The sequence below is a fragment of the Rattus norvegicus genome, chromosome 16 (genome assembly GCF_036323735.1).
Source record: "Rattus norvegicus strain BN/NHsdMcwi chromosome 16, GRCr8, whole genome shotgun sequence".
In the NCBI taxonomy this organism is placed as follows: Eukaryota; Metazoa; Chordata; class Mammalia; order Rodentia; family Muridae; genus Rattus; species Rattus norvegicus.
This window is the reverse complement of record NC_086034.1, coordinates 32,502,474-32,516,019: the sequence shown is the minus strand read 5'-3', so window position 1 is coordinate 32,516,019 and position 13,546 is coordinate 32,502,474. Positions and strand designations below refer to the sequence as shown.

Genomic DNA, 13,546 nt, shown 5'->3' with positions numbered 1-13,546 from the left:
TTTCATCAAGGAAAATGCTAGGCCTGCAGAGTTTCATTCAAGGTTGCTTTTGTAACAAATTAATAATACCACTACTGTGGACTTTTTCTAGGAATAATAATGGAGGACACTTTCCCACATGTTCTAGTCAACTTAGGAAATGATATTTTTGACTTGAAGTGATAAGTTAAGAGTGAAAAAAAAAGACACCTAATGTTCTCAGGCAAATGGCTTAAGAACGTTTAAACTAAACATAAAGATAGGTAAAGAAAATATGCAAATTAATAAAATACTGATACTTATGGTTTTTCTTGACTGAGAATAGAATTAAAAAGAGTAGGAGGACAGAAATAGTGACTGGTTATAGAGGTATTAGAATGAAGATACATTATGAGTAGATAAGACAGAGAACAGACTATAGACAGGTTGATACATACAGGTCTACATACATGGTGTTTTGATTACGTTCAAAGACCTTTTAGGTCTGTGCAATCCAGCTGGTATGTAGACATGCCCTCAGTACCACCTTAGTCCATCTGACTTGAGTCCTTTAGTACACACCCTTATTCCCAAACAGTGACTTCTGAGGGCCAGACAAAGTAATAAATCAGAGAAAGATTTGACAGAACGAATCAGAGATAGGATATATTCAACTCTAAGAACAAAAGCCATATCAGAGCAGTGTAAGGAGAAACAGTCATTCTATTCTAGTCTGCTCACTCCAGTAAGTTCAATGCAGTGGAGTTGAGACAGCTGGGAGTCAGTGCAGTGGGTGCAATGCAGTGCAATGTAGTAGAGTTGAGTTGAGTCCTTTTGTGAGTTCATGATGTTTAGTGCAGGTCACCAGAGGCAGTTTGAGCCACAAAATAAGAAGTAGATAGAAGATTAGAACAGACTGCCATAGTTTGAGGTCAACCAGAGTAGTTCAATAAGAAACAGAGAGAAGCCACGTAGAACCAGTCAGTTTGGAAAGGAGTTTGAGCAAGAACAGCTGAATTGAACCAGCCAGAGTTCACAAAGAACTAAAAAGAGTGAGTCTTTTTAGCAGTTAGGCTCTGAGATGACAATTACATCAGGCAAATAAAAGTTATATATTTGTGATCATGCATAGAAATGAATACAATTATATGTAGACAACAAATGGGTACACAGTTTGTTGCCTTGTCCACTAAAAGACTATAACAACAGTTACTCCAGTAATCACATTTAATGTCCAGATTTTCAGATATCAGTGAATCAGAAAACTTTAGGAAAGCAGTGAATTCTATGTCAAATACAGAAGAAATAAAAAAATGAGATTGTTATATCTTGCAGTAGAAGCAACAGAAAGCTTAGAAAATAAAAATAAAAGGTATTTGGAAATACAAGTCAAGGGCTAGTGCAATGGCTCAGAAGATGAAGATGCTTGGTACTAAGTCTACTAAGCTGAATTCAGTCTCTAGTACTCACATGGCAGAAGCAGAAAGAAGCAGCTTCTGATGGTTGATGTCCCATCCCTCGCTCCCTCGCTCCCTCCCTCCCCACTCACACACACACACACACACACACACACACACACACACATCATACTCACAAATACATTCATGCTCACAGACACATACATACACTAACTCACATATACACACATAAACACACATGTATGTACACAGTGAAATGTAATAAAAAGTAAGAGTTGACTGTATAGTTTTGAATAACCATAGGCAGGATAGTTTGAAGACATAGACAAATACTTGTAGGAGTATACCTTTATTCAAAGATGGAGATGTCTTTTTACCTTTAATACATAAATATGTCAATAAATAGGATTATACCTATATCTCTTCCTCGAAAAAGATTTTTCAATTATTAAAAGTAGAAGATATAAGAGAATTAGAAAATAAACTTCAATATGGATGCTGAAATTGGCAATACAAAATTTAGAGAGAAAGAAGACCATTGAATAATCTTAAAGTATTTATTTGGTAATACATAAGAGAGTTATCCTATTTTGAGGAACATCTGTACACAGTCATCTTACCACGTTCACTGCAACTAATTGGTCATATCCAGAACTGATGGTTTGATACTGTGATCTCTCTAATAGCATGCACTGGAAAGGATGAAATGTGTTCATACCATTGTTTTGAACAGAGCACAAGTACAACCTAATTTAAAAAAAAAATCAAAGAATGGTAAGTTAAAAGACATTTTATTCATAATTGGATACTCTTTAAAAGAGCAAGGTCAGAAAATTGAGGGAAAACTGAGGATTTATTAGAGATTGTTAGGGTGAAAAATATGATAACAAGATGCAATATTTTTGAATAGTTGTTGACATAGTACAGGAAAAATGAAAAATTGGATATAATCTGAATTGTATTGCTGGTTTATATACTAGTATTCAATTTGTTGTAATATAATAGTTTTGATGTCTTCAGTAAATATAAATAGAGAGCTGGAAAAGGATAATTGGTAGTCTAGATCAAAAAAGTTGTATTTATTTATTTTATGTGTATATGTATGGGTGTTTTACATACATGTATGTCTGTATGCCTTGTAACATACCTAGTGCCCAGGGAAGTAAAAATGTTGTCAGGTCCCCTGAAACTGGAGTTACAGATGGTTGACATGTGGGTGCTAGAAATCAAACATTGATCTCTGCAAGAACAAATGACTTCAACTACTGAGCCATCTTTCCAGTGTGAGCTCATTTGGATGACTTCTGTATGAATCTAAATATTCCTCAAAACAGTTAAAAGTGTCTTGGTTTTAGGTTCAAGCTTATTTTCATAAATCCATAAATGGGATTCTATTGGCCATGTATAAACACATTGCTCTGAGTTTAGTTTCTAACAGTGAGGTGTCAATGATGCTGGAGGAGTAAATCACAGCTTGAACCATGGGAATGAGAATGAGGGGTCGTAGGGAGGAGATAGTTAAATGGAGAAAAGCACCAGCATACAGATAAAGTAGAATTACCTTGAGTGGACAACTTCCAGAGGGAACAGAGTTGTGAGTTGAAAGGTGACATATTACTATAGCCATAACTATCTGAAATATTCCTCCTCTTATATTGCCAGAGGGAAGGGACAGATAATTTCACAGATTCAATATTCTGTAACAGATCATCTCAGGCAGAGGTGTGATTTTTTTTTGTAGAACTACATGAACTGAGGAAAGAACAGGCCTCCATTGCCAGAAAGACTGAAGTTTATAAAAGTTCTTCAGTCTACATGCTTCTTTGGGCTTCTGGGCAGTGTGGTAGGAGGACCACTCGATAAAAATGTGACTAATGCCGAAGAAGTTAGTCAGATGCCTTAGTTAATTCAAATAACAAAGTTTGAATGACATGAGTTTTTCTATGAATATTTTCTCAACAGTGAAATACAATTATTAAGGAAAACAGAGGCGAGGAAGATAAATCTTTGTGTAAAATATTTGCAATTGCAAGCGTGAGAGCACCTGAGTTCTCTCCCTGGATCCTATCTAAACCTTGAGGGATGGTCAGTGACTTGAATTTGTAATCCCAGGCATATGATTGGGGGTTGGGGGTGTGGAGAGAAGGGGTTGGCTATCTAGCCCAACCTGTTAGGTGAGCTCCAGGACAATGAGAGATCTTGTCTCACAAAACAAGATAAATGGCATCTGAAGGATAATAACAGAGGTTGGCCTGTGGCCTGCACACACACACACACACACACACACACACACACACACACACAGAAACATGTGAATGTTTATACACATATAGACACTTCACTATTTATGTGTATATGTGTATATACACATAAACATGGACATACATATATGCATACATATATACACATATACATGGACAAAGAAAGAAGGAAAACAAAATGCATCATAAATCTGTATTCTTATGTCTGTCATAGAAAGGAAAGATGTCTAATACCTAAGAAGTGACAAACCTACCTGTTTGTTACTGATGTAATATGCTATATGTCATCCTGTCTACAAACAGGAATTTATAAATCACTGAATAGCATGAAGAAAATCTGGAGTATCCAAGAATATTAATCCTAGCATTTGTAATATCTGGGAAGAAAGAGAGTCAGTATTGCAAGGGAAAAGAGTTCTGAGGAGCTCTATTGATTCCCTGAGAAAGGCTCAGGTGTGACTTTTGTTACACATGTACAACATCTCCGTATCCAAAGGCCTAGTTCCCTTATTACTCAAGGCTCATGAATCTGACTACTGCATTCATTGTGAGTATTTGCTTTTCTACAGTCCAGCTGCATGCCTGATTAAACACCCAGAAGTCAGCACAATAGCAAATGAAAGATACACAGAAGGAGCCCATGCCCCCAGGTACTAGTGCCTCTGTCTTTCAGAAGCATTGTAAGTGTTTTACCTAACCCTCTAAAGCAGTGACAATTTGAGACTGGCTGCAGAATGGATGTCTGGGAGAGTATGTACACATATTTTCAACATCTCCAAGGAGTTGAACAATGATTCGAGAAGATTGCTATTGCAAAGAAAAAGAATGACCCAGTTTTAAAAGATAACATGATTTTCTTAGTTACTCAAAACACTAGCAACACACAGTATCACACTGATGAGTCTGCTGGGGGTAAAGTGCTTTCTTTTCATAACCTGCAAAATCTAACCATGGGTCTCTCTTTCCAACTTCTTTGAAATAAAATAGTACCAATTAGTATTACTAAGGTGTACAAATTCAATTACTAAGGTGTCCTGTTCCTTTTTTTTATAGATTGCCACAATATAAAGATGAAAAGGGGATCTGAAGCAGCCTGTGAATGAAACCAATTCTTACTTGACTCATAACAGCCGTATAATAAGCACACAGCCAAGAGTACAGATTAGTTTTATGTTTTGTACATGATATTTGTGATGGTCTAATTATTTTCTATTTCCTGCTGGCATAATAAACTAGAATGTCTGAAGGACTTGAGTCATGCTATAACAGAAAGAACATATGTAGATAAAACATACATATATACATACATAATACATGCATGAATACATATACATACATGCACACTTATATACATGCATACATACATACAAATAGAAGAATTCTATAGTGCATAGGAGAATATATGAGTGGAGATTCATGTGACATTGGAGCAAGAAAATGAGCCCTAGAATTTTCCAACTTTTATTCTTTATACAATAAATGCATTTACAAACTGTAAGCAAATGTTTGTGAATTACTGAAGAAAATGGACTAGACTAGACTTGGACACTGACAGCAGGGGCTCAAAAATAGTGTTTTAAAATTCTTGTAATCTCCTTTTGGTGAGTCAGCCTGAGCTACTCCTGATTGTAAGGGACTTCCGCTGATAAATGAATTCTATAGTACTTAGAATGTACTTGGGTGTTGGTCTGTGAGACTATGCTACAAGATGAAAAAAAAAAATCAGTGAGCAAGGGCCTGTAACAGACTCTGTTCTTACCTCCTCACCCAATTACAGAAAAGCATGACTCATTAACGTAACTGGGATTCTTCCTGGCTAAATATAATTTCTCAAGATGTTTATCTTACAATTTAATCGTTTTTAAAATTAATTTCATAATTTGTGACAACCTAATGATTTCTTTCCTGTACTGTTTGTTCAGGGTTTATCAATTAGGAAGAACACAATTGCAATATAGTTATGCATATTTTCTTTATTCAGACAGAAATAAAACAAAAACAAAAAGAGAAACAAAACAACAAACACCCAAATGGATTCACACTGAAACTTCAACATATCTGGTTTAGTTAGAAATAATAGAATTTCAGAAGAGTTAATGAATTTAGAGATGTGGGGACCAATTTTCTACAGAAAAGATCCCAGGTGAGCAGTACCTGAGAAAAGTGAGTCTACAAATATAATTCATATTATTTTCTTAGTAATAGAGATAATCTACGGAATTGCTTCCCCAAACTAAACATTTGCAGAAGGCAGACCCTGATAGTCTTACTCACTGAAGATCAGTCAGCTAGTAGTCTATGATGCTTGTGAGTAATGGTTTCTGACTTAGTCACAGAAAGCTAAAGGTAACCCGGACTTCAAGTTCTTTGTTCTTGTATTCATTTGTTCTAGCTTGCAATAATAAGAGGGTAGAGTTGACTCACCAAGTAGACACAAGGTTGGTACTTACATCAACGGCCTGACACTATTACTATGGCTATGATGTGGTTACAGACAGGAGTCTAGCATGGCTGTCTCCGAGAGGCACAACAAGCACCTGATTGAGACAGACGCAGATACTTATAGCCAACCAGTGAACTGAAGTCGGGGACCCCTATGGTTGAATTAGGGAAAGGCTGGAAGAAGCTGAGGAGGAGGGCGACCCCATAGGAAGACCAGCAGTTCCAACTAATGTGGACCCATTCCTGAGATCTCTCAGATTCTGAGCCAACAACCAGGCAACATGCACTAGCTGGTTCGACTCCCTCCTACGGCCCCAGGCCCCAAACACACACACATATACAGCAGACTACCTGGTCTGGTGTCAGTGGGAGAAGAGGCATGCTTAACCCTCGAGAGACTTGGGTGGGGCCCCAGGGTGTGGGGAGGCATCCTTCTGGAGACAGGGGAGCAGGAATGGGATAAGGAACTGTGGGAAGGGGGACCGGGAGGGTAACAATGGCTGGACTGTAAAAAATGTAAGGGGCTGGGTATTTAGCTCAGTGGTAGAGCGCTTACCTAGGAAGCGCAAGGCCCTGGGTTCGGTCCCCAGCTCCGAGGGAAAAAAAAAAAAAAAGAAAGTAAAAAATGTAAGTACTTAAGGAAAAAAGAGGAAGTCCTTATGATAGAAAAAAAATGCATTTCCCATAACCTATTTTTTCAGTAATTGTGAGGTTTGTTCCTTTCTTCATGCTTTATATTTTAATTAAATTTGATTCAGAGTATTCTATATGTTGTCACCTTTCTTTCAAACACAGAAGAATAAAGATTGATTTACTTGAAAAAAAGGTAATTCACTTTAGTTTTCTATACTTCCTGTACTCCTAAGAGAGAGAGAGGGAGAGAAAGGGAGGGAGGGAGGGAGAGAGAGAGAGAGTTATTTTGACAGTGTCTCAGGTTGGCCCAGTATCATCATTCAATAGAGAATTATCTTGAACTCTTGCTTCTCTAAGTCCCGAGGTTGCAGACCTGCAACATTACCCTGTTCTCATATTCTTTAAAAGTTAGAGAAATTGAGATTAGACTCAAAGGGAAAAAAGCCCCAAACCACAGGGATCCTATATGATACATGGTAAGTTTCTGCCTGTGTGCTTAGTTACCAGTCACTTTTGCACAGCCCTTACCTTAATGGCAAATCAATAGTTGATAAAAAACAAGCATTTTTCCTTTCAAAATTAGCAGAGTGCCTACATTTTACTCCAGAGGAAATGGTTTTGCACTTAGTTTTTCATTCCAACACTTATTAATGCCACCAAGACTTCAGTAAAGGTTGAAGCTATACCCAGCATAACTCTCAACTTTTGTTGAATCATATGTGTAAAGTTCACACAATGTAGTCTTGTGATAGTGAAAAGCAATCTGAAATATGAATAACCTTTTAATAATATTTGCTCAGTAAGTCATATTACAGATAAACAATCCAACTTAGATATCTGGGAGGAAAGTTTCTCAGAAATAACCTTTCTACTTCTGCTTCGAAATAATCTCGCCATATGAGCAAACTCGACTCTCACTCGAGGTCACCCTAGTCTGTGGTTACTTCTCCATAATGCATTCTCCTGGTTTATTGAATTATAGGATTCATTTATTTCACCCTCATCGTGTTCAATTATTTAGCATCTCATTGTCCAGATGAACAGTGCCTCTTGAACTCATTTCGAGACATATTTAGAAGTAGAGGCATCTTTGTAAAAATATTCCTGTTATTTTCTCTTTCTCTTCATTGGATTCACAAGGAATCTTTTCTTTGCCTGATAATGTTTGCAAATGTAATTTCAGCTATTGAGGAACCTGAGTAGGCCTATTCAATAGGCTGAGATCTATTCAAGAAGGCCACAAATTTTGAGGCCAGACTGGAAAGTTTAGTGAGACCTTATCTTGGAATAAAATACAGTAAAAGCCGAGGCTGTGGCTTAGTTGTCCTGGGTTTATTTCCTGTTACCACAGAAAATTAAAGGTAAATCAATTGACCTATAGAACAATTAGCCTACGTTTCCTACATAAACCTGGAAGTTTTGCAATCATATTGGCTTCTACTTTTTTTTTCTTTCTTCTTCCCTCTCTCTCTGTCTTTCTCCCCTCTTACCTCTCTTGTGGTAGACGTGATCTGGTGTTGGCAATTTTCTGGCTTTTAAATAATTAATGTTGCTGAGTTTTTGTATTTTAATCTTGAATATTAGAAGGGGCTAGGTTCCTTGAAATTATGGAAGTCTAAAATCCTATAGCTGAAATCACTGAGCAGAATGTCTAGTAAGAGCTAGAAAAATTTAAAAATCTTTAGCATATTAATTTCTATTGATATGAGAGAGTTAATTGTGGATATTAAATTAGATAAAGTTCAATTGTAAGTTTCTCCAGTAGGTGTTCAAAATTGCAATAATTTCTCAACTTTTTGCATATGATATCTTGTTAATTTAGGTATCGGAATATAGATATTTGATGCCAGTATGAATATGCTCTTTTGCTTTTAATATTGTAGTGATTAATGCTTTTCTGTCAGCCAATAAATGTGGTAGAAATATATAAAAGTCTCAATACAAAAAGAAAAGTAACAGAATGAAAATAAACTTGTCATCATTTCAATGGATCCATAAATAAAATCTTATGCCAATAAGACACCTGGGACTAATTGAAGGCAGGATAAGACAAAATTAGCAAACATTTTCCTAGAATAATCGGCATAATGCGTTCTAAAGAGACCATTCTAGTTTGAAGAGTTTGAATTCTGTGGATGTTGGAATGCCTGGGTGTGATCGAATCCTGTTTTGAGCAAGATTTTTTTAATAGTATTCAGTATAATGTCCTGTATTCCTCCTGAAACTTGGCATATCTAATTAATAAGTCAAATGATTTCAGGTTTGCAGTAGCCAATGTAATCTTATCTTCAACAGATGCCTTACATATGAGCACATAAATAAAACACATTAATGATGTCAAAGGTAAGTCTAGTTTCTGATCACGAGAAACATCCGTGAGCTGCATTAATCACTGGGATGTACCTAACTCCGCACTTCTAGATATAATTGAAAAAAAAATACGCATTGGATTCATAGCAATGTCGCTACTTTTCCATGCTACTGCTTCTTAGCTGGTGTATGTATGACAGTGCCGTGCTATTCTATAGACATCGAAAGTACTACTGTGTGCATATCAAACATATATGTTTAAATATCAAGATTTTAAACCACAACTGCTAAGTAGAAGGTTGAGGAGTCTACTTTCAACTGGTCAGTCAAGAGTCAAGCTAGTTAGTTATTTCTACTAGAAAATAAGAACTGTATTGGTTGATGGAGAACTTCTTTCTTGTTTGAAGTTACCTCATGCAAAATGGAGACTGAATGATGAAGTTACCCTTAATATACAATCTGCCTTGACATACAATACTAGACACTTGGACCAAATAGCTTAAGATTGGAAGTTTGTTCATACTAGAATGACCTTAGTGATGTAAAACTTAAGTTCATATTGTTCTCCATTCATGATTGTTCTAAAAGTTTACAACACTCCTCTACAATACAGTCAATCAATAAAATGAAGTGTAGATGTGGTTGAATGTACCTGTTTAATTTTTGTGTTTTATTGGTTCTACAAGTGAAGCAAATTGTATATCTTAAAATTTTAATGTAATAACACCATTTAATCCCTAATTTAGGACACATATCTTACAAAATTTTCCTTAAAAACATTTGTTAACATGGTATAAGTAATAGTATAAGACTGGTACAAAATGTAATGTTAAATACTTTCAGTTAATTTTACTCAAATCAAAAAGGTAGAAAATAAATTGATAATAAATTTCATAAATTGATTCATTATGTTTGGTCTTGAGCTATAGAACACTTTTACTTTCTCCATAGTGAAGTATAACTATGATATAATTAATGAAGGTGATGACAGCTTCAACTGCATATGAGATCTTATACAGAAGTTACAAATGTAAACTGCCAAACCAACAGGGACAGAAGGACGCCACATTTGAAGGGCTCATTCAGTGCTTGTCTTGAAACACGAAATAGATAAACAAAATTTCTAGGAAATAATACTGTGTATATGAGTAAAGAAAATATTTTTGTTCTGCTGAATTCATGTATCTCTGGCATAAAACTTTTCTAGAGAATAGTTTCAGTATAGATTTAAGACAATAATTATCTGTATACATATGTATATAAAACTACCAAATGATGTGGATACTTCTTCACATATGCTTATACAGATGACCTCTGTTGGTTCTTCCAAAGATAGGGGACTAGCAGAGGGTTTTTACTGAAATAATTTTTTTTTTGGTTCTTTTTTTCGGAGCTGGGGACTGAAATAATTTATATGAAGAAAAGTTGAATTAAGTTAAACAGGTACTAAGTTTAACAGATCCTCACTCAAAATGGAGAGCTGCATTCAACATCACTTTAATTTCCTATATTAAGAAATAAACATGACGATCAATTTTTAGTATAACCTGTCACGATTCTGACTCAGACTACTTATTAAAGTAGCGGCAATTTAATTATAATAGAATAATATATTAGCATGGATTTAAGGATTACTAATATTAACTCTATTTAATAGTTATATTGGACAATAACTAATTAAAATTAAAATAAGACAAATTAAAACCAGTGTTTCCTCTACAAAATGCCAAGTAACCTAATTCTCAAAAGACTAAAAAGTTTTATAGAAATAGTTAAAGTACTCACATATTCCCCACAGAACATTTTGAAGAGAGGAAGTAACCAGGGTAGATCACAAGGATTTCAGTCAGGGTCCTACTTCACAGAGTTGTTCCCTGTGAGGCCAAAGTGGCTGAGGTTCCCTACAGTTCCAAATTTAAATATGTCTGCCTGACCAAGTATCTCAGGCAAGAAAATACAGAAGCAAATCAGGAACAGCATGACTCAAGACACAGTATTTATACTTTGCTCTCAATCATATATAAATAGAATTATTACACAAAATAAATGAACCACCAGCCCAAACCCCTGCTTATGTGTTGATTTAAGGAAATACATTAGCCAAATAATGAAGAAGTGTAACCTTTTGTAAAAGCTGATGACTCATGGAAAGGTAAGCCGATTAGGGACCAAGTTAATGGTTTATTTTCTGATTAATTATTACTAATGCCCAGACGCTTTGAGGTGCCTGGCACTAGTTTCATTTCTTTTTTAATTTCTAGGCTCTGATTTTATTAAGAGTTTCCCAAGAAAATTATTTAGTAATACTTTTATTAATTATTTGAAAATTTCATGCTATGCATATTGAACATATTCACTGCCATTCCATATTGTTTTCATTAACATTTTCCTTCCTTCCTTCCTTCCTTCCTTCCTTCCTTCCTTCCTTCCTTCCTTCCTTCCTTCCCTCTAGACTGTCTTTGAGATTTTGTCTCTTTTTAGTTTTCCTTCTTTCTCCATTGAGGCCGATTTCTGGAGCCTGACTACTCCTGAGAGTATGCTGCCGTGTGTATTAACCTATCGGGAATCATATTGTTAATGAGAGCTGTTAGATGCCAATAGCCTCTCAGGTAATGGTGGGATCTCATGTCTCCCTTTCCCTCTCAGGATAGGATCTTGTCTGCCTGGCGTTTTCTCAGGTCATGTGCATGCTGTCACAATAGTTATGAGTTCATATGCCCAGGTACCTTGTGTTTAGAAAACATGGCCTTCTTGGGGTTATCTATCACATCTGTCTTTTACAATCATTCTGCCCCTTCTTCCTTGAAGATCTCTGAGCCCTGGGTGGGAGGATGTCATATGGATGCCCATTTGTCGAAAGTATTCAGGAAACAGTAATACTTACAGATATAATTTTATTTGCAACTGTTAAAAAATAAAACCGGGGTTGGGGATTTAGTTCCGTGGTAGAGCCCTGGGTTCGGTCCTCAGCCCCGAAAAAAAAAAAAAACAAAAACCAAACAACAACAACAACAACAACAACAACAACAACAACAACAACAACAAAAACCGTGTCCATCTATTAAAAAAAAAAACTGAGAACTTCGGAGATTCTCATTATTTTCATGCTGACCATAGAGGGATCTCTGTTAATTGCCATCTACTTCATAAAACTTCCCTGATTTGGATTGAGAGATGCTCTGATCTATGCATACCACAATAAATCATTAGGAGTTATTTTAATATTATATCCATTTAGCAGAGCAATAGTTACTGTATAGTCAGTCTTTCTTCACTTGATCTTTGCCAAAAGGCCGAGAAGCGATTATAGTCAGTCTTTCTTAAAGTGTACTGCATTTGCATTTAGTATCCAAGTGGTGTCTCGTAATAGAAATCTTAGAAGAAATACAGGTGCTATTATTCTCAAATTTCATTGTAAAGTGTATTATTTTCATACTTCATTACATTTGAAGGAAACAAGTACTTAAAACTCTTCGAAACAAAGATTATAATAGGAACTATTTTCACAAATTTCTTACACATCTTTCTAAAATATAAATTTGTGTTATTTTACTGCTAATCGACATTTAGTGACTAAGATACCGTGTTCATTTTGTTTTTAAAGTATTAAATATAAATAACCCCTTTATGAAGGACAGACTATAAAAAAATAATTACAAACAGACCAATATTTGTAATTCAAAAATGTTTTCTTAAAATATATCAAATGTTGGGGTTGCGAGAAGGGCCTGGATTGCGCATGAGCAGAAAAACGTTAAGTTGCATTTACAGAGTAAACAGGTCTCCAAGAAGTAAAAGGAAAAGTTAAGTTACTTTTACAGAGTAAACAGGTCTCCAAGAAATAAAAGGAAAAGGTGGCTATCTGTTGAAAAACAACAAATGGGGGAGTCCCAAACTGGCGGATACCTGCCCGCAGCAGCTCTCTGCTCCCAAACCCCATGGAAGAGAGACCTCACCACCTGGTCAGGTGGGCACTCCTGAGACTGTAGAGCGGAAGAGACCACCAACACTGCCCACCCCTGCCCACATCCCTGGCCCAAGAGGAAACTGTATACAGCCTCTGGGTTCCCGCAGAGGAGGGCCCAAGAGCAGCAGGTCCACTGCCTCTGAGACACAGCCTGAACCTGAAGGGACCGACCAGATAAACAGTTCTCTGCACCCAAATACCTTGGGAGGGAGAGCTAAACCTTCAGAGAGGCAGACACACCTAGGAAACCAGAAGAGACTGCACTCTGCACACATTACTGATTCCAGAGGAAAACACCGAACGCGATCTGGAACCCTGGTGCATGGAAGCTCCCAGAAAGGGCGGCACAGATCTTCCTGGTTGCTGCAGCCACGGAGAGGTCATAAGCAACACCCCATGAGCAAACCGGAGCCTCGGGACCACAGGTAAGACCAACTTTTCTGCTGCAAGTGACCTGCCTGGTGAACTCAAGACACAGGCCCACAGGAACAGCTGAAGACCTGTAGAGAGGAAAAACTACACGCCTGAAAGCAGAACACTCTGTCCCCATAACTGGC

At 36.6% G+C, this 13,546-nt stretch overlaps 1 protein-coding gene across 1 annotated transcript in view; it reads right to left on the bottom strand.

The window, feature by feature from the left end:
- Anxa10 (annexin A10) overlaps positions 1-10,995 on the bottom strand; it is a 66,937-nt gene extending 55,942 nt beyond the window's left edge. The window contains exon 1 of the mRNA NM_001109110.1: positions 10,808-10,995. Within this exon, the coding sequence (NP_001102580.1) occupies positions 10,808-10,825 (18 nt within the window). The 5' untranslated portion in view covers positions 10,826-10,995. The remainder of the gene's footprint in view (positions 1-10,807) is intronic.
- Positions 10,996-13,546: the final 2,551 nt, after the last annotated feature.